Source organism: Myxine glutinosa, chromosome 6, assembly GCF_964187855.1.
Source record: "Myxine glutinosa chromosome 6, kmMyxGlut1.1, whole genome shotgun sequence".
NCBI lineage: Eukaryota > Metazoa > Chordata > Myxini > Myxiniformes > Myxinidae > Myxine > Myxine glutinosa.
The window spans coordinates 16,733,992-16,757,301 of record NC_136266.1 but is presented as its reverse complement, the minus strand read 5'-3'; the positions used below and the strand labels follow the sequence as shown (position 1 = coordinate 16,757,301).

The following is a 23,310-nucleotide window of genomic DNA, read 5'->3' as shown; positions in this document are numbered from 1 at the left end:
ATTATTCCCACATTCTTGTGCGCGTTGGTTGGGGAGGGTTTTTCGCCCGAGTCTTTCACGAACCGGCTGGCCATGCCTGACGCTCGACTGAGTAGTTAGGGCAGGAAAGATGAAAGCGAAGGTTTTGTAAGAATATAATCCAGAAAGAGAGAATCGGATTCCTTAAATATAACAAACCTTAGTCCCACATTAACACATTATCTCCTACCTGTGTAATAGTGACCTCACAACTGCTGGAGAGAAGACAGTACATCGAAGGTGGTCCGATGGCCAAGGTGATACGAAACAGTAAGGACAGTAAAACAACAACCACCACCACCAAGGAGAGGGTGCTAGCCTGGGGCTCAGGGAATGCGTGGTGGATGGATGTATACGGAATGAGAGGGAGAGGACGAACGACAACGTAATGGTGCGGGTAATGGTGTGGTGCTTTAATTCCACGGGTAGTCTGGAGTGTTATACGTCGGGGGAGAGTTGGGCGGGTTAGTGGGCGGGAGGAAAGACAGAGACAGAAAGAGGTGGGAGAAACGCTGCAGGAAGTCGACACCTGTCCATGCATTATTGAGCAGGCACCGTGGAGCGAGAGAGAGAGAGAGAGAGCGACAGAGAGAGAGAGAGAGAGAGAGAGAGCGAGAGAGAGAGAGAGAGGGGGGGGGGGGGGGAATCTGCCTGGCCAAGCCGTTCGGCCTACACAAGGAGCAGCGGTAATAGGATATAAGCAGCTCATCCGCGACCATCCGGACCGTCAACAACGCCATATCGTGCCTTTTTTTCATTAGCAGGTTGGACCACCACCTGGTCGTACCCCGACCGCGCTTGAAGCAGCACCGTGCCCCGCGGCGGCAGACATGCCGAGAACACGTGTCCGGGCGGTTCGCGCGCTTTTCGTGGGAACTTTTCACACCTCGGTGCAAGAGTAGCCGTGCTGCGAGCATGGGGGATGAGCCCCCTACTCTCCTTGTCGCTACTCCCGTTGACTCAGCTCGGCCTGGTGGTGACCTGCCGGACCTTCTGGGTCCTCAAATCCTTCGTGAAAAGTCTCGTTTGACGTCGTCTTTCGTCGCCACATTACCTACTCCTATCGTCTTCCAAACTCAGCTTTGAACAGATCCCCACCCCACCGTCGACCTCATATACATCGTCGTCCATGGTTGTCCTAACATGCCTGGGTGACTCGTTTGAATGCTCAGATATCGACTGTAATCCGGAGACGTCCTTCAACAGGAGCTGCCATGCCCACAGCTCCGGCTAGCGGCAATGGCCAAGGCTACAAAAGGGAAGACCGTGTCTTGGGTAAGCAAGCATACCTGTCTTTTCTCGAGAAGGATTCACTACCACAATAGGTCATTTGAGCTGTGTCCCAGGGCTGTGTACCAGGTTTACAAATATTTACATACTCCTGACTGTAGTTTATACGTGAACAAAATCAATTGTATTTAAGGAGACATGGAATTTACCCCACCACCTTTTAGGAGGTCACCTGTAGATGAATCTCACAATTGTGTCGAGGCCTTAGTGTATGTCAGACAACACGTTTATGGTCTATTTAATCTCGAATCTGCCTTTTAACGTCCCTGTAACCATAAAGTTCTCAGCCCGGTGTCTTGTCTTGAACAAAGTATCATATACGGACTACGGTGTTGTCTTGTCCAAAGATATCATTGGTCGAGTCCTGGTGGTATAAAAACGTGTTGTGTAAAACTTATTATAGTGATAGTCATAAACTTAACTGGGAGTTAATTATTTTATCACACCAATCTACACTATCACTACAATACAATATCACTAAAATATCACTACAATATCACTACAATATCACGACAATATCACGACAATATCACGACAATATCACGACAATATCACTTCAATATCACTACAATATCACGACAATATCACTACAATATCACTACAATATCACGACAATATCACTACAATATCACTACAATATCACTACAATATCACGACAATATCACGACAATATCATGATAATATCATGATAATATCACTACAATATCTCTACAATATCACTACAATATCACGACAATATCATGACAATATCACGACAATATCACTACAATATCACTACAATATCAGGACAATATCACTACAATATCACTACAATATCACGACAATATCACTACAATATCACTACAATATCACGACAATATCACTACAATATCACGACAATATCAGGACAATGTCACGACAATATCACAACAATATCACTACAATATCAGGACAATATCACGACAATATCACTACAATATCATGACAATATCACGATAATATCACTACACTATCATTACAATACAATATCACTGCAATATCACGATAATATCACGATAATATCACTACACTTTCACTACAATACAATATCAGGACAATATCACTACAATATCATGACAATATCATGACAATATCACGATAATATCACTACACTATCATTACAATACAATATCACTGCAATATCACTACAATATCACTACAATATCACTGCAATATCACGATAATATCACGATAATATCACTACACTATCACTACAATACAATATCACTACAATATCATGACAATATCACGATAATATCACGACACTATCACTACAATACAATATCACTACAATATCACGACAATATCACTACAATATCACGATAATATCACTACACTATCACTACAATACAATATCACAACAATATCACGACAATATCACAACAATATCACGATAATATCACGATAATATCACGACACTATCACTATAATATCACTACAATATCACAACAACATCACTACAATATCATTACACTATCACTACAATACAATATCACGACAATATCATGATAATATCACGACACTATCACAATACAATATCACTACAATATCACTACAATATCACTACAATATCACGACAATATCATGATAATATCACTACACTATCACAAGACAATATCACTACAATATAACGACAATATCGCGACAATATCACGATAATATCACTACAATACGATATCACGACAATATCATGATAATATCACGACACTATCACAATACAATATCACTACAATATCACTACACTATCACTACAATACAATATCACGACAATATCATGATAATATCACTACACTATCACAATACAATATCACTACAATATCACTACAATATCACGACAATATCACTGCAATATCACTACAATATCACGACAATATCACGATAATATCACGACAATATCACTACAATATCACGACAATATCACTACAATATCACGACAATATCACTACAATATCACGACAATATCACGATAATATCACTACACTATCACTACAATATCACTACAATACAATATCACGACAATATCATGATAATATCACTACACTATCACAATACAATATCACTACAATATCACTACAATATCACGACAATATCATGATAATATCACTACACTATCACAATACAATATCACTACAATATCACTACAATATCACTACACTATCACTACAATACAATATCACGACAATATCATGATAATATCACTACACTATCACAATACAATGTCACTACAATATCACGACAATATCACGACAATATCACGATAATATCACGACACTATCACTACAATATCACTACAATATCACTACAATATCACTACAATATCACGACACTATCACTACAATATCACTACAATATCACTACAATATCACTACACTATAATAATAATAATAATGCATTTATTTTATATAGCGCTTTTCAGGAAGCCCAAAGACGCTTTGACAGAGTGCAAAACATAATGCATAGCAAAACATAAAGACAATTGCAAAAAAAAGAAGAATCAATAGGGAAATATTCAAAGCACAAAGGAGGGAGAAGGAGAGGAGATAGTCAGGGGTTAGATGCTGTGGGTTAAATGTTGAATGCAGTGTTGAACAGGTGGGTCTTGAGTGATGTTTTGAATGTGGTGAGTGAGGAGGAGTCTCTGATGGTGTGAGGTAGCGAGTTCCAGAGGGTGGGAGCAGCGATGGAGAAGGCCCTGTCCCCCCAGGATCTAAATTTGGTCCGGATGGGGGGGGGGGTCAGGAGGTTGGTACCAGCAGAGCGGAGGTTGCGGGTGGGAGTGTGTCTGGAGAGGAGGTCAGCCAGGTAGGATGGGGCCAGGTTATGGAGGGCTTTGTAGGTCAAGAGGAGGATTTTGTACTGGATTCTCTGGGAGATGGGGAGCCAGTGAAGCTTGTAAAGGACGGGGGTGATGTGGTCACGGGTCCGGGAATGGGTGAGTAGACGGGCAGCGGAGTTCTGAATGTATTGGAGTTTATTGGTGATTGTTGAGGGTGAACCATAAAGGAGGCTATTGCAGTAGTCCAGACGGGAAGTGATGAAGGCGTGGATGAGGGTTTCTGCAGCCACGGAGGAGAGGGATGGACGGAGACGGGCGATGTTTTTCAGGTGAAAGAAGGCTGTCTTTGTGATCTGTTTAGTGTATTTGTCGAAGGAGAGGGTTTGGTCAAAGATGACGCCAAGATTCCGGATGTGAGGGGAGGTGGATACTGGGAAACCGTCGATGTTGAGGGCAAAGTTATGGGTGGACTTGGTGAGCGTTTTTGGGCCAATGATGATTATTTCAGATTTATCACAGTTAAGTTTGAGGAAGTTGATTTGAAGCCAGGATTTTATTTCAGTGATGCAGTTTGTCAGGATAGAGTGGGTGGCGGTGGAGATGGACTTGGTGGAGATGAAAAGCTGGATGTCATTGGCGAAGCAGTGGAATTGGAGACTATGACGGCGGATTAAGTGACCGAGGGGGGACAGGTAAAGGATGAAGAGGAGGGGGCCAAGAACTGAACCTTGGGGGACACCTTGGGGGAGGGGAGCAGTGGGGGATTTGCAGTTATTGATGGAGATGAACTGACGTCTGTCAGAGAGGTATGATTTAATCCAAGAGAGGGCAGTGCCGGTAATGTTAAAGGTGGTTTCAAGTCGGGTGAGGAGGATGGTGTGATCGATGGTGTCAAAGGCGGCGCTGAGGTCGAGGAGGATGAGAATGTTGAGGTTGCCAGCGTCAGAGGAGAGGAGAAGGTCGTTGGTGATTTTGAGGAGAGCAGTTTCAGTACTGTGGTTGGAGCGGAATCCGGATTGGAATGTTTCATACAGGTTATTGGCAGAGAGGTGATGTTTGAGTTGAGTGGCTACAGCGCGTTCCAAAACCTTTGACAGAAAGGGTAGGTTGGAGATGGGTCTGAAGTTATTTAGGGTGTCAGGGTTTAGACCAGGTTTTTTCAGAATGGGGGTAACAGCAGCAATTTTGAGGGATTTGAGGGATGATAGTGTATGATTGGTATACACATACACAATGTGTATACCAATCATACACTATCACTACAATATCACTACAATATCACTACAATACAATATCACGACAATATCATGATAATATCACTACACTATCACAATACAATATCACTACAATATCACGACAATATCACGATAATATCACGACACTATCACTACAATATCACTACAATATCACTACAATATCACTACACTATCACTACAATACAATATCACGACAATATCATGATAATATCACTACACTATCACAATACAATATCACTACAATATCACTACAATATCACTACACTATCACTACAATACAATATCATGTCAATATCATGATAATATCACTACACTATTACAATACAATATCACTACAATATCACTACAATATCACGACAATATCACTACAATATCACTACAATATCACAACAATATCACTACAATATCACTACAATATCACTACAATATCACGACAATATCACGATAATATCATTACACTATCACTACAATACAACATCATGACAATATCACTGGAATATCATGACAATATCACTACAATATCACGACAATATCACGATAATATCACTACACTATCACTACAATACAACATCATGACAATATCACCAAAATATCACCACAATATCACGACAATATCACGATACTTTTATCACTATCACCTCCCTCCCCCTTCTCCCCTTCCCCTCACCCTACATACACACATATGCACATACACATATATACACACACACACACACACACACACACACACACACACACACACCCATATGCACATACACATATACATGCACACACATATGCACATACACATATACATACACACACATATGCACATATACATATACATACACACACATATGCATATACACATATACAATACATACACACACATATGCACATACACATATACATACACACACATATGCACAAACACATATACATACACACATATGCACACACACATATGCACATACACATACATACACACACACACACACACACACACACACACACACACACACACACATATGCACATATGCACATACACATATACATGAACACACATATGCACATACACATATACATACACAGTTACACACACATATGCAGATACACATATACATACACACATATGCACATTCACATATACAGTACATACACACACACCTATGCACATACACATATACATTAACACACACATATGCACATACACATATACATACACACATATGCACATACACATACATACACACACATACACACACACACACACACACACACACACACACACACACACACACACACACACACACACGCACACATCAGCTAGAATTTGAGGTGATCGTGAGCCAAAATTCAGAGATTGTGATGTCATTTGCAGACATAACCATTATCCATGTTATTCGTAATAAGATCTAACAATCCCCCCCCCCCCCTCCTCCACGTAATAATATACAGTAATCTATCTATAATTCCATTAATCTCTGTGTGTATGTGTGTATGTGTGTATGTGTGTATGTGTGTATGTGTGTATGTGTGTATGTGTGTTTGTATGTTTGTCTGTGACCGCTGTTTCTCGACAACCACGGGTCCGATATACTTTAAACTTGCCAGGTATATTGCTGGGGACCCGAGGATGTGCCTTTTCAAGGTTTGAAATTAATCGGACAAGTACTTACCGAGCTATGGCGATTTAGCCGTTCGCCGTTCGCTTTGGCGTTGCGAATGGACCAAACCATTGCATGTAAATAGAGGGGGGGGTTCTGTGGTCGTTGCGAATGGACCAAACCATTCATGTAAATAGAGGGGGGGGGGGGGTTCTGTGGTCGTTACTGCCACGTGGTTTCAAAGTTTTTTTTTGTTGTTGTTGTTTGCACGCATGTTTTTTTGCACCCACGTACGGGCACGCCCTAGGATGTTTACACACACACACCCCTACACAATTTTTTTTTTTTTTTTTTTTTTGGCAAGGAACGGGCACCCACGTACGGGCACGTCCTAGCTTATATATAGTACGGGCATGCCCTAGTCAGTAGCAATTCTAATAATATTCCATCATTAACCACACCCAGATGGATGTGATTGGCATGAGAGAGAAAGAGAAAGAGAAAGAGAAAGAGAAAGAGAAAGAGAACAGTTCAGATCAGCACAGATCAGAATACAATGAAAGCAAATCACACAAAAAGGTGATATGATGTGATCTCATGTTTAAAAAAACAATTCACAACATTTTCAGCGGGTGGAGCGGATGGCACCGAGGCACTGCATGACACCTGGGGGTGTATTTTTGAACTTTGAACTTTGTACCTTGATCCATCAACCATTTATTACAAAGGAGAATAAGATGTATTTTTGGTTGTGTTTAGCAGAGTGACAGTGCGTGCCACCTACTTTAGCCCGTGAATTAACACTACGTTGTGCAGTACGTAATACCTCATCGTTCACTCCACCTTACCATGTTGCTCACTCGGCACTGCCGTATCATAAAACGACGTTTGTGAACACTGTGGGGCCACACTGCAGGTCTCTCTCAAAATCCCACCTGTCGCTTCGCTGACGGGAATACAAGAGGACGTGGGAGTGAGGAGTGGAGGGGAGCGAGGAGGGGAGGGTATAGTTTCACCGCAATCACCGATTTTGAAGTTTTATTACTTGGAACCTCCTTATCTTTTCTCGTCAGTAAACGGCTATCTCAGTATTCTGGTGTATTTTGTATCATCAACTGTAAATAAAGCGTTTTTAACCATGTTTGGGGAAAATACATAATTTCACGTCGCCTCTAACTTGCCACGTGTTGTGTCAAAATCTGACCCCCTGAGTGACTAATGCATCGATATGGCAAAAATAAGTCATTGTCTACATGTTTACTCTCGCCGCCAAGTAATGAATCTTGGGTGTTTTCAGTTACCGAGTTTCTTGAAGAGCGCTCACCAAGTGGCTGAAGCACTCAAGCAAGCACTCCATTTGAAACCATTGATAATGAACGGCCGGCTTGGCAAGTGCTAGCTAGCTGTTTGGTAACTGAACACACCCCTGGACATCTCCACAGTATACGGACTACTGTACATACAAAACGCCAACAAAAGGACAGTTTGGTTTAATTAAAGACTTGAAATAATAATTATGACTACTTTCCTTTGAATAAAAACGTACCTTGTCCAGTTTTCAACGCGGTTTTATTTTTGAAATGTACATGAACTCAGAGGTGATGTTGGGATGTAAAGTGTATGTGTACATTTCAAAATGTACGTGGACATAACTTCTTTAATGCGTACGTGTAAAATAAGAAGTAAAGAACATATCTTGGGAGTTTTCCTTGCGTCCTGATTAATTAAGTACGCAGGCATTTCACTGCCAAGCCGATTTTTGTTTTACTTCTCATAATATGTGGATTACATGTCCACGCACGGGTGAAATACCGTTTGAAAAATCAGGTGAAAAGCAAAAGTTTTTTTTAAATTAAAGACTTCACTACTTTCTTTCCTTTGCATTATGATGATGTTCCTTCTTTGGGCGGTGTATATATTAGACTGCTGTCGCAATCGTTCCAAACAAAACATGCATTACCTCATTTCCTCGCATGCAATCCAATGTACCTTTGTTTGCTCAAAACGGTACCTTTATTTAATGATAAAAGACACATTGTTCAGTCTTCAAATGTACCAGAGGCCTATGAAGCCAAGGAGCTATGTGTTGTGAAAAAAATGGTGGCGATTTCTGGCCAGCTGGAAGGAAAGGTGTCGCCTCTCTAATGGGAGGTGCTTGGGACGGTGGTGGAGATGGGGAGGGAGTGGCCTGTAGAATGGGTAGGGATAGCACAAACACATCTTTGTGCGAACTCACCTTTATATGTCCGTCGGCATACCAAATTTCAGCTTTCTACGACAACGGAAGGTACCGAACATTAATATCAGTTGGTCAGTGAGTCAGTGGTAGTAGAAAGAACTTTAAAGATTAGATATGTTGGAAATTTTTTGAAGACTCATGTTGTCTTAAACGTAGGAAGTGCCGTGCCATCCCTACATAGGAAGTCTACCGACTTCCTGATGATGATTTGTGTTGTATTAAACATATGGAGTGGTTGTGCCATCCCTACATAGGAAGTCTACCGACTTCCTGATGATGATTTGTGTTGTATTAAACCTAGGAAGTGCTGTGCCATCCCTACATAGGAAGTCTACCGACTTCCTGATGATGATTTGTGTTGTATTAAACATATGGAGTGGTTGTGCCATCCCTATATAGGAAGTCTACCTTGTTTCCTTGCCCTGATTTCATTTCATTTTCATGGTTCCTGATATTTGTCTTGCTGATGTTTCCAGTAAGGTAAATGTGGTGGCTTTTCATATGACAATGAATTTTGGACAAAATGGGAGTATGTTTTGCTTGAACAAGCTTTACCAGTTGTGGTTTTCTCGCATTGAGAAGAAGGCTTTGGTCTTTCGGCTAAAGTGCATATGGACTTTATAATAATATATATTTTTTCAAATTAACGTTTGAATAAATAAAGTTTCTCGCTAGAGAAAAGCGAGTGGGCCTGAATGACCATGCATTTTGGCTTGAGGGCCAATGTGTATACTTGTTTTGACAAGCTCTGCACAACCCTGCACTCAGTCTCCGGACTAAAGTACTTGTGTTTATTTAGCTTTGTCACAATGTTGTGTTTTTATTTTACCTCTTAGCGTAAAATGAATGGCTATTTGGTCAAGTGGTTTTAACGACCTCTTTCTTTCCCCACTGACTGGTTTGAGTTTGATTCCCATGGCTGCTCACTCTCACCACTTGGCAAGAGCGGCCAGTATACCAATTGCTCCTCACCTTTAGTGGAGGGAGGCCTTTGTCCCCCCCAGTGGAATGAAATAATCAAGTTTGAGGGTTGTTGTTTTTCATGCAAGAGATTTTCTATAAAGAGAAACATGTCCAACACTGAAGCTTTAAAATGTTTGCTTGAACTTGAACTATCCTCATTAAGGATTGTTGTTAAATTGTCAACTTTTAGTCTCTCTCTCTGTCTCTCTCTCTGTCTCTCTCTCTCTCTCTCTCTCTCTCTCTCTCTCTCTCTCTCTCTCTCTCTCTCTCTCTCTCTCTTTCTTGCAAAGGGAGTGCGAAGAGCGCAGAGGTCCTTGACCCTGTAGGATTGCTGTTTCCAAAACTAAGTGTTCAACAAATAGTAGGAAAAGGTGCAGATCAAGATGAAGCACTTGATTCTGATGAAACCTCTTCTACTCCACTCTTTAGTGCTTCAAGTGCTCAAGAGAGTGAGGCGGGTGATGACAACACCATCACCAGGGTTTCTCAAGAAAATGTTATTAAGTTCCTTGATGAAACGTTCAGGAAAAGAAATGTAAAATTCAAAGACTACTTTCCGAATCTGGATGATTTTATTTTGACTGCAAAGAACATGATTCGTGAACCCTATCAGGTTAACATGTCAGAACCTCAATTCCAGAGGCTAAGAAAATGTGTAACTCGAGCAGGTAAGGAACTTCATGAATAGTTAACAGAATGGAGATGAAAGTAGCATCCTTAAACATCAACGGTGGTCGCAGTTGTGTGCGTCGCCTCCAGGTCTTTCAAATGTTTCAGAATGAAAAAATTGATGTGCTGATGTTACAAAAATTGATGTGCATGCAAATCAGTCCTGTGAGGTTGAGTGGCGTAAAATCTTTAAGGGTTGTCACTTTTTCTCCAGTGCTTTCGTTGATGCCAAGGCTGGTGTGGCAGTGGTGTTACATCCTAGACTCCAGCCGTTGGAGATCAGATGTAGGGAAATTTGCAAAGGCCATTTACTATCTGTGGAGTTTGTCAGTGGTAATCAAAAGATTTGCACGACTAATGTATACTGCCCTAGTGCTACCTCTGCAAGAAGTGCTTTTCTTCACAAGTTAGCGGGTTTTTTAAGCACTATTGACCTGTCTATGTTGGTTTGTCTGGGGGGAGACTACAACTGTACCCTCAACCCACAACTTGATAGAAACACTCCTGAGCCTCATCCACCGAGTGCAAGGCCTTTGGCACAGCTCATTAAAAAATTTCAACTTGTGCATGTGTGGCGGGTACAGAACCCTAACATCCGGCAGTACACGTGGGTTTGTGCCGCAAGAAATCTTTTGACAATGGCTCGTTTGGATAGAATTTATGTTAACCATGATAAGGTAAATCTTGTTAAGAATTCTTATATAAGGCCATCTGGTTTTTCTGATCATCACATGGTCGTTGTTGTATGTGGCTTACCTCATCACGTGTGTAGAAGTGCATATTGGACTTTCAATGTCAAATTTTTACAAAGTGAGCATTTCAAAGAAGCATTCAGAATGGTATGGAAGGAATGTGAAATGCAAAAGTTTTCCTCCCTAAATTTAAGGCAATGGTGGGATTGCACAAAATCCCAAATTTAGTGTTTTTGCCAGCAATACTGCCGTTATAATACCTGTAACACACTCGGTGTGATATCTGCCTTAAAAAACGATATACTTTATTGTGAGCAGAAATCTGGAATGTCCAACGAAAATGTGCAGCAGTTGTCAGAGAAAAGAACACTACTGGCTGAAATGGTGAAAGAGCGTGCATCTGGAGCTTTTGTCCGACTGCGAATGGACAATATCCAACTTTACAAACCAAACAAAGACTTTTTCAATTTGGAAAAGACAGCCAAGATCCCTCAACAAATTCACGCTTTGCGCTCTTCTGCCGGGGCACTTCTGTCTTCTCAAAGTGACATCAAGAATGAATTACGAAACTTGTATTCAAAGCTGTTTGCCTTGAGAACGGTGAACCAGGAAAACAGAAACGGGATGTTTGAACTGCTCCCATCTCTGTCTGAAGACCAGCAACAACAACTGGAGCCTGGCATCTCTCTCGGAGAACTTACTGCTGCTCTTAAAGGAATCCAAGATGGTAAAGCCCTTGGACTTGACGGCCTCCCAGTTGAATTTTACAAGGCCTTTGGGGACATTCTAGGCCCTACTCTACTTGACATCTTTCATGATAGCCTTGAACAAGGTGAATTGCCATTAAGTTGCCGGCGGTCAGTTTTGTGTCTCCTTCCAAAAAAAGGGAACTTGCAAGACGTCACAAATTGGCGGCCTGTGTCACTCCTAAATACGGATTATAAAATATTGTCGAAGGCGCTCGCGATACGTCTAAAGGAAGTCATCCCCCTTTTGATTGATATTGATCAGTCTTATTGTGTTCCCGAGCGTTCTATTTACGATAACATTTTTTTGGTGAGAGGCTTGATCAGTCTCGGTCGTACTACATCTCATGGTTTTGGTTTGGTTCTTTTAGATCAAGAAAAAGCTTTTAACAGTGTTGACCATTCTTTTTTGTTTGCTGTACTAAGGAGAGCTGGTTTTGGACAAAATTTTGTTTCCTATGTTAGGTTGTTGTATGAAAATGCATCCTGTCTGTTGAAGGTAAACAACAGCTTATGTCGCCCTTTTCCCTTTCAGCGAGGCATCCGTCAGGGCTGCCCGCTTTCAGGTATGCTCTACAGTCTCTCGGTCGAACCTTTACTAGCTTTGTTCCGCAACTCAGTGGAAGGAGTCTCCTTAACAAAAAACTACAAAATGGTTACTTCAGCTTATGCGGATGACATTTGTGTTGCTGTTTCCAGCCATAATGATGTGGGTGAGGTCTCTCAATGTCTATCCCAGTTTGAGCTCACTTCCATGGCAAAAGCTCAATTTTGAGCTTTTGAGCTCACTCTCGAGTCTCGCGAGATCTCGAGACGACGTCACAAATTTTTCGAAGCTCCACACGGTCTCCACGTTTTCAAAGTTGTCTGTTCACAATTGTATTTTGTCGTAACTGTATTTTATCTTTCGGCGTGTGAACTTATAGTGAGTCCCTTGGATGTTTCTTGGTGTTTATCTTTAATAAATTAATCGTTTGTTTGCCGCGCTGCGTGTGAGGCCTTGCAGCCTCAGGCTTCCCCCGTCGAAGTTTGTTTCTTCCCTTGCTGGTTTTGCTATGTCTTTTGATTTTTCCCTTCTCCCCAAAACTTTCACTGAACATCTACTATTTGTCTAACGTTGTAACCCCCACACCCCGCCCCCCCCCCCAAAAAAAAAAAAACCCAAAAAAAACAACTTTTATTTCCCTTTCTCCTCGTGTGCTTTTGCCTCTGCCCACGTGCGCTGTCTCGCCCAGCCCCCATTTTCCCCTTGCCTTCCACCTTTTGCCCTGTTCAAGTGACTCGTGGTCGTCGCTCTAGGCTTCCTCTCCCCATTGGTATTTTTGTGAATATAAGATTGTTCTTCACAGTTCTGTTTAAATATGTTTCAACTATCCCCTTCAGTGTTTTATTCAGTGGTTTATTACAACACGCTGTTTTTCTTCTTATTTAAAAGGCTCCTTTCAATTTCCTCTTCAACTCATTCCATTTCAAAAAAATATTAAATCCCTTATGATTCCAAATCACTCCATGCTCTAAATTCTCATTCATTCCATCCCTCCTCCATCGTTCTTAAACGAATCGCTAACTTGAAAATCACAACAAACCCAATTTGTTATATATGTTCATCTTTCATTAATCATCCACTTTCTAAACTCCCCCCTTGCCCCTCCCCTCCGAATCTCCCCACTTGCCCCTCCCCTCCGAATCTCCCCACTTGCCCCTCCCCTCCGAATCTCCCCACTTGCCCCTCCCCTCCTAAACTCCCCTCTTGCCCCTCCCCTCCTAAACTCCCCCCCTGCCCCCTCTTCTCCTAAACTCCCCCCTTGCCCCTCCCCTCCAAATGTCCCCCCTTACCCCTCCCCTCCTAAACTCCTCCCTTGCCCTTCCCCTCCTAAACTCCCCCCTTGCCCCTCCCATTCAAAACTCTCCCCCAACCCCTCCCCTTCAAATCTCCCCCCTTTCCCCTCCCCTCCTAAACTCCCCCCTTGCCCCTCCCCTCCTAAACTCCTCCCTTGCCCTTCCCCTCCTAAACTCCCCCCTTGCCCCTCCCATTCAAAACTCTCCCCCAACCCCTCCCCTTCAAATCTCCCCCCCAACCATCCCTCCCAAATTCTCCCTCCTCCCACCTCCTTCTCAAAGCTGCCACCTCCCCCAACCTTCTACTTTCCTCTGCCCCCCCTCAAACAAACCCTCACTGTGCCTCATTCCATCACCATCAAACCTTTCGTCCTCCTCATCCTTCCCTTTCTTGTAACTCTTCTGTAATCTCTGACACACTATCAACTGCTCTTCCTACATCCCCCTCTCACCCTTCATCTGACCCTACCCCTCCCCTCCCCTCCCCTGCACCCGATGCTTCCCCTCTCTCCTCACTAACGGTATGGACCTCAAACATCCGGGGCCTTCGCTCAAACCTGATTGATCTCTCCATTCAGGTTGCTTCTGAAAATCCAGACTTGATCTGCTGAAACAGAAACTTTCCTCCTTCAAGATGTCTCTGATTCCTTAATATCTCTTCCTGGTTACTTCCTCCTCCGGTACGATAGACCTGAGCCTCGTCCTGGTGGTGGGGTGGCGATCTTTATCAAAAACTCTCTTCCTCACTCTCCCTGCACTGCCCTCTCTCCACCCCACCCACAGGAGTACCTCTGGCTACGGCTTCCTCTCCGCTCCCACCTTTTGTTCATATGTGTTCTGTACCGTCCTCCAAACAGTGATGACTCCATTTACATTTCTCTGTCGGACAACATGGACCAACTTCTATCAACTCATTCAAACTCTCTCTTCCTCATATGTGGCGACTTCAACTGTCATCATGCCAGCTGGCTGGGTGCGGGTTCATCTCTCACCAGCCATGGCACCTCAGCAAAGGACTTCTGCGACTCATTGGGACTGACACAAGCTGTCAATTTCCCAACCCGGATCTCAGTCAATGGAGTATCTTCTCTTCTGGACTTGGTTATGACTAACTTCCCTGCAAATGTCTGCTGCTCTTCTTCTGCTCCAATCGGTTCTTCTGATCATGTGCTTGTTAAAGTGGACATCTCACTGGCCATTCTCAGAGAGCCTCCTCAGCGCCGACGAGTCTGGCATTTCACTCAGGCCGACTGGCACGGTCTGCAAGCAGCCATCAATCAACTGGACTGGTCTCCCATCTCTAATGCCTCTGACATCAATTCTTCCTGGGAATTCTTCCAAAGCAAACTGCTCTCTCTCATGCACAGATTTATCCCATCTCGTCTTCAGTTGTCTTACCCTTCCTCCCGTCCATGGTACACTGAATCTTGTGGTGAGGCAGTTGCCCTGAAACAACTTGCCTTTGCGTCTTGGAAGGCAAATCCAACTGAAGGCAATCTCAGTTCCTTCCACCAAGCTCGAAACAAGTGTGTTTCTACCATCAGGAGTGCCAGGAAGCACTATCTCTCCACACTCAAGATTGAACTCTCAAACCTGTCTCCTTCCTCCAAATCCTGGTGGCGTCTGGTCAAATCCGTTTCTGGTGTTTGTTCCCCCTCCATCCCCTCCCTTACCTCAAATGGCTACACAGTTGACAACCCACGTGACAAAGCCGAATGCCTCAACTCTGTGTTTGCCTCAAAATCTTGTGTCCCAAACCCATCTCTCTCTGTTCCCACCTTTCCCAGTCGAACCCAACTGCTCCTGAACTCTGTGTCCTTCTCTCCTGACAAGGTGGAGAGGTTTTTTATCAAACCTCGACTCTGATTCTGCAACTGGACCAGATGGCAGCAGCCCACGGGTCCTAAAATCCTGCTCTGCCGCTCTATCTCACCCTCTCTCTGTTCTTTTCACCCTCTCTTTTGCTCAAGGTCGTCTGCCAGCATCTTGGAAATCAGCAAACATTACTGCTTTACACAAAAAGGTGCAAAAACAGATCCTTGCAACTACAGACCAATCAGCCTGCTCCCAATTGTCAGCAAAGTCATGGAATCCATCATTGCTTCGGATATCAAATCCTTCCTCTTCTCCAATGGCTTGATCTTTGATCATCAATTTGGATTCAGACCAGGTCATTCTACTCTGGACATGTTGCTTCTGCTGTCTCAACACTGGATGGAGGTCCTCAATGCCAAACAGGAAATCAGAGCTGTCTCACTTGACATATCACGTGCCTTCGATACGGTCTGGCACCCAGCTCTGCTCACCAAACTCACCTCCTATGGTATTCATGGAAATCTCCACTCATGGCTTGCGGACTTCCTCTCTGGACGTAGGCAACGTGTGGCCCTGAATGGATTTCTCTCATCTCCCCTTCCTGTTCTGGCTGGAGTTCCCCAAGGTAGTGTTCTGGGCCCTGTGCTATTTCTGGTCTTCATCAATGATCTCTCTGACTCTGGAAAATCGTCTCTATCTCTTTGCTGATGACTCCACTCTCTGCCACTCCATTCCTCATCCCTCAGATCGGCAGTCTGCAGCCTCCTCACTCTCTGCAGACCTGGACAAAATCACAGACTGGTCAAACAAGTGGAACATGTCTTTCAATCCTGACAAATCTCACACTTACAATGTCTCTCCGAAAGGACCGACTGGAAAACCCTCCCATCTACTTTCTCAACAATCCTCTCCAAGAAGTTCTGTCGCTCAAGCTTTTGGGTCTCACTATCTGCCATGATCTTTCTTGGGAAAACCACATTTCCAAGCTGGCCTCCAAAGCCAGTCGCCGACTGGGCATCCTCCGTCGTGCGAAGTCCTTCCTTGGCACACCTGAGCTCCTCACCACATACAAGGCTTTCATCCGCAGCTCAATGGAATACTGTTCCCCCCTCTGGGCTGGTGCTTCTGCCTCACACCTTGCTCGGCTTCACGCTGTTGAGGCCAAAGCTTTCAGAATCATTGGAATCTCCTGCGATGAAGTCAACTCTGAGGGCCTTTCACTCACTCACCGCAGGCAGGTTGGTGGTCTTTCTGTCTTCTACCGACTCCTCTCCGGCCTTGCTCCCCCAGCTCTCTCTGTGCTCTGTCCCCCCCAATATTCGTTCAGGTCGCACAAGATCTGCCTGCAACCCTCTTATGGTTAAACTGCCAAAGTCTAGGCTCTCTGCTCACCTTCACTCTTTCATTCCCCTTTTCTCCCGCCTCTGGAACAAACTCCCCCACTCCCTTCAATCCCACTCCTCCCTCCAGGTCTTTAAAACAGCTGTTCACCACCATCTCTTATCTTCCCCCATTGAAAACCTTGATCTTTTCTACCCTCGGTAATTCACCCCAGAGTCCTTGCAGTGTTCATATGTTTTATACCTCTCCCACCTCCCCCCAAGTCCTCCCGATGTCCCTGCTCTCAAATGTTGTGTTTGTGTCCTTCCCCCTCTCTCCCCATCTTGTCTGCCGCTCCCCTTGTGTTTTGTGTGTCGGTTTGACTTTTTGTGTGATTAATGTTCGCTCTTTCACGAGCCTCGATCTTGTATACCAAAAAAAAAAAAAAGAAAGAAAGAAAGTAAATTGGAACAAAAGTGTCGCCTTATAGGTGGGCCCCAGTCCACCTTCCTCAGCTCTCTGCCTGTGTTACCAGGAGGAATGCAGTAGAATAAAGTGGGGTTTAAATATTTAGGGTTATTTCTAGGAGTCCAAGCATATGAACAAAAAAATTGGGAGTGTTTCTTGGAAAAAATTAAGCAGAAACTGGCTAGATGGAAACGGTTGCACCACCTTCTATCGCTTAAGGCAAGGGTGACAATAATATTAATAAATAAACTGGTGGTTCCATTTATTTGGCATAAAGTTATCCCCCTCCAACCTCTTAGATACTTGGTCACAGGCATTCAGAGGGTTCCAACTCAGTTTTTCTGGGGAGGCCACCATTGGCTTGGACCAGACATGGTGTGCAGACCCCGAAATGCAGGTGGCCAAAGCTTGATACATGTTCCGAGTCGGATAATGGCTTTCCGCATGTTGACGATAAAGCGTTTATTGTATGGTGAGTGTGTCCCGTGGCGGCCTCTCACAAATGCTTGGCTGCAGGAAGCAGATGGGTTGAAGTATGACCGAGAGCTCTTCCTCATTGAAAAGTAGGGTTTGAAATCCTACGGTAAAGGCTAGCTAGTACGGAGGATAATAGAGAACAGTGGATCCAGGAAAAGGGCCGTGATCGAACGGTTCGGACAGGATGAGACACTAAACTCCCTTTCAGCACAACATTGAATAAAACAAGGCAAGGATGGCGGCAATCAACTCGCTCACACGGGCCATCAGCAAGAAGCCGGAAGTCTCCTCCCTTTCCGGTGCAAATTATACGAGAAAAAAGTAAGAATTACAGGCTCGCACTACACCAACATGGCATCGACATATTGCAAGAAAACATTCATAAGCAAAGCAGGAAACATTCACGTATATCGTACGCATAGTATCAGAGACTTTCTAACAGCCACCCCCAAATTTGTGGAATAAATTTGTCAAAAGGGGAAAGTCTCAGTCCATTCACCCCTCACCCATCATCCTCAAGCTTCGAAAGCCGGATCAATTTAGCAAGTGGTCGAACATAGTTCTTGCCACGAACTTGAACGCTGGCAGTTCGAGCTCGGCCATCTGAGCCCGGAAAGGTCTCCATGACCTTACCAACTGGCCACTGGGCACGAGGCAGCTGGGAATCGACGATCAGCACCACATCGTCCGTGGTCAACTCCAGACTCTCCTTTTGCCACTTCTGTCGAGGCTGGAGACTGGGGAGGTAATACTGAATAAAGTTGGACCAAAATTGATCGGCAAGGATCTGGCTGTGATGCCAGCGACGGCGTCCAAGGAGCTCCGTAGCAGGATACACCACTTGAGGCAGTGATACGTCACGACATCCCATCAGTAGCACAGAGGGAGTAACAGGATCAATATCGGCTATGTCTGACGATACATAACCCAAAGGCTTGGAGTTGAGGATGCCCTCAACTTCAATGAGGACCGTGCGCAGCACAGGCTCCGTCACAGTACGAGTTCCAAGTACGACCCGCAGGTTGTTCTTCACCGACCTGATTTCTCGCTCCCATATTCCACCAAAATGTGGTGCATTGGGTGGGTTAAAGTGAAAGCTCACTTGCTGGTTGGCGAGACGCTGGGTGAGAACAGGTTCGAGGGCAGAGAAAGTTTGACGAAGTTCGGCATCTGCCCCTTGGAAGTTGGTGCCTCTGTCCGATAAGATCTCGTGAGGTTTCCCTCCACGGGCGATGAGGCGACGGATGGACATTAGGAAGGCATCAGCATCAAGGCCCTCCAGGAGGTCCAGATGTATGCGGTGGGTAGTGAGGCACTTGAAGATTATACCCCAGTGCTTCTCCGTTTGTCTTCCAATTTTTATGGTGAAAGGACCGAAGCAGTCCACTCCAGTAGAGTAGAAGGTGTTGCATACCTTTACCTCTTTCTTTCTCCTGCTTCTCCAGACGCTCTTCTATGAATGTTTGGTACTGTGTTTTACCAATCTTTTTAACGTGCATGACAGTCTCTCTAACGCTGGATGGCATTATTTCCTTTGATTCAAGTGATAGAAGATCATTGCTGTCATCTTCGAACGGGTTGCCCATCTCCTCAATGGTTGAAACAAGGGAGCGCACATCTTTGGCAAATGCTTGTTGTATACTACCAGTTTGTTCATGGTGTAGGTCCCTTTGCTCCTTCGGCTTCAAGTACAACTCTTCAAACTCTTCGATCATTCGAGCTACCTCAGGGCCTGCTGTCATCCACCTCCTCAGTGCAGCAGGGTTTTCAGTCAGGCCGACCGCTCCACCGTCTCCTTTCACAAGTACATTCAATTGTTCGTGAGCCTGATCGAGGCCTATTGATGAGAATTTCCGTCCAGTCTTGTTGGCAGTGAATGAGCCCTGGCAGAAGTTCTGGGAGACATGTGGACTAGTTTCTCGGAGCACCACCATATCTCGCACATGAACAGGCAACCATCTGGCATAGTTAGTGTGATCCATGGAAAAAAACCAGGATACTAGTTGTGCTGTGGACTCCACATAGAGCTTGAAGTTTGAGCAACGAATGGATCTGACAAACTGGAAGATGGACAGCTGGAAGTCTAAGACAGTAGACCAGTACAAAAACTGTGGATGGCTATCTCTTTGTCCTGAGCACCAGTCGTCAAAGCTTCTTGGTTGATCTGTGACCTCCAGATACGTTCCATATGCTTTCTTCTGCAAAATGTGTAGTGCGACTGCTGTGACTTGGTGTGCGTGCCTGGCTTTGCACAAGTTGGATGCATGGATTAGAGAATCAGCTGTACCCGCTGTAGCGATGTTAGCCTTGGTTATGGCATTCGTCCATCCACTGCCGTCCATGAAATCACCAATTGTCTTGAGGGCAGCCATCTCCGTGTGCAGTGGCCCCAACATCATAACCAATTTGTCTTCACCATAAAGTTCAGGATGACTCCACTGTATCCGCTTGCCAAGTGCATAGAGGGGTTGATCCATCGTGATGACTGGTACTTGCTCTGGATTCAGGAGTTGTGTGGCAGCCTTTACAACTTTTATGACGTGAGTGATAATGGCAACAGATGTTGATTTTTCTCTAAACATTGGCATCAAGGCTGTGGTTGCCTTCGGCTTCACCATCTGATGTAGGTGGCCAGCATGATATGCAGCCCAATATATGAACTCATCACGATCTGATTTCCCTGAATCATACCATCTTTTCAGTTCCTCCAACCAGTTTGTCTCCAACTTTCTGTCTTGCACCCATGCATCAGACATTGCCTTTACAGCCCCTTGCAGTTTCGGCACGAAGAGGTGTTTTGGAAAGCCATCAGCAGGCAACACACTTGTGTAGGTTGCAGGGAGTGGTTGAATTTGTCTGGGTCCCTCTTTCGATATTATCAATCTTCCACGGTCTTCTCCAGGATCATCCTCTGTTGGGTGCTGGCAGAGCGATATCGCAGTTCCATGGAAGGAATCCTTTGCAGTCACCGAGCTGGGATTGTGGTCGATATTATCTGCTTGTGCTGTCGTGAAAACGCCAGAGCGTAGCTTGGGAGGACAAACAACACCATCGGCTTCAAACTGTTGAATAGCAGCATTTGCAGCACTCGCTGACAATCCCAGGATGCGGTCGTACGACACACACAGTCCTAGACTATAGAAGCGATCTATGAGCTGCCGACTGCACGTTTCAGAATGTACTTTGAATGCTATGTAGATTGGTACCGGATTTTCTCGGTCTCTGTTGTGGCGAATGGTTTCCCTTTCCTTTGCTGCTGATTTCACACTATTAAATGCAAGCAACTGTGCAATAGTCCTACCTGCTTTTGCAACTGACTCCTCTTTCCCTGTCTGATGCACAATGCTAGGACCTTCTAAAATCATGGTCACCAGAGCTAAGAGAGAACTTGGAATGCTGGCATCTGCGAAAGTCCCATCAAAACAATAATTCCCTTGAAAGATCTGTCTTCTCACTATCTGTGCTGCCCTGGCCAAGTTAATAGCTGCAGCATCGAAGTCGCTTTCGCAAGCTCTCTTCAGAGCATCCCCAACATCAGTGTCAAAAGCTAGCATCACATCATTACCCTTTTTACTGGCTGACAGGGATGGACAGTATGACAGTAAGCTGTCTTTCAAACGTGTGGAATTCACATTCACATCCTCTCCAACACCAAGGTCTATCAGTCGGTCTTTGTAGATGTTCACTAAATCTGCTAACCTAAAGACAGTGGCAAGACCCTGCTCACACTTCCGTGCCTCTTCAATGTAAGACAATAATTCAGGAAAGGCAATGCTACGACACCTTTGATCCTCTTCCCTGTCTGCTTTGTTAGATTGATGACCTAAGAACACTTTAGAGGCACGGTTGTAAAGTGCACTTTGACACCGCTTATGATACCTAGCCTCAATAGCCACCCTATCTCCTCCAGCAAGTTTTCTTAGCAAGTGAGTGTCTTTCAGCATTACAGCATAGCGTCGGACATTTTCGTCTAAACCAAATGTAGAAGCCCTATGGAGTCCAGCATCTCCACCCAGTCCATCACAAAAGAAACAAGTTGGTTCTGATTGCTCACTAATGTGCGACAGATTGATGAGACGACGTGTTTTCACTGGACTACCTCCCTGCTGTGCTTCTGATCCATCTAATGTCCGCTTCTTGGCAGAGGCATACCTATCAATTTTGGAGACAGAAAGTTTACTTCTGCAGGACTTATGCCATGATGCAGTGTTCGATATCAATGTCATTTCAATGCCATTGCCGTCATCAATGCGATCGAGGTCGATCTTGAATGGATCGTAGCCCCTTTCCTGTGCTAACTTCAGCTGACCATCCAACAACTTGTAGCTCACATCAGCATCCAAGCGTGTGCCCCTCTTTGGCTGTTGAAGCGATTCTGATGTCGTCTCTTGACAAAGGACTCATAAACTCCAGTCAGTTGATGGGATGTCTGGTGGATCATCATGGCTCCCACTAGGGCGAGGTTGAACCAGGCTGAACTTCTTGGACATTTTCTCAATCTGAAAGAAAGAAATAGGACTTGAAAAAAAATATATAATTCATACATAAAATAAAAGTGACATAATGGACATGTATTACACAGATAAAGTATTATTATTATTGATTAGATTGTGATTAGATAAACTAATTAAATAATGGCAATCAAACGCTGTGGCAGACACGTCTTACATGGCATACTATAGTATCGAAACATTACATTTGGTGCTCGATGTAGTATGGACCTATACAATTGTTTTCCTGAGGGGAGTTCCAGTGTCTAACCCCATGTAACTTTGATTAATTAATACCATTCCATTGTTATCAGAGACCAATAAAACAATGTGTATCACTTGGAATTGAAATTGTACCTAAAATACAATGAGAGATTCAAGGAAAATGGAAACACCATGGCGGCCATCTTGAAATTAAAGATGATGGATGTCAATCTTTATGCAATTGATCCCATTGGATTCAGAGACCATGAAAACATGGGGTAAGACACTGGAACTGTGGTGTTATCGCTCATAGTATAGAAGTTATTGAGGGAAATAGGTCACAGAGGGCGGTCATGTTGAAATTCAATATGGCGGCCACCAGCGGTTCTGAATTTTTGGGCGCCCCTCAGGAAAACAATTGTATAGGTCCATACTACATCTGTG

General features: G+C 44.1%; 1 protein-coding gene across 2 annotated transcripts in view; it reads left to right on the top strand.

Annotated features, from left to right (window-relative positions):
- The window catches only part of LOC137429609 (voltage-dependent L-type calcium channel subunit beta-3), a 324,798-nt gene that overhangs the window by 36,801 nt on the left and 264,687 nt on the right, over positions 1 to 23,310 (top strand). The window contains exon 1 of one of the 2 annotated variants that reach the window (XM_078779633.1): positions 1,135 to 1,293. The exons of the other annotated variant lie outside the window; for it this stretch is intronic. Within the exon in view, the coding sequence (XP_078635759.1) occupies positions 1,258 to 1,293 (36 nt within the window). The 5' untranslated portion in view covers positions 1,135 to 1,257. Of the gene's footprint in view, positions 1 to 1,134; positions 1,294 to 23,310 lie in introns of those variants that run through there. 2 annotated transcript variants of the gene reach the window in all.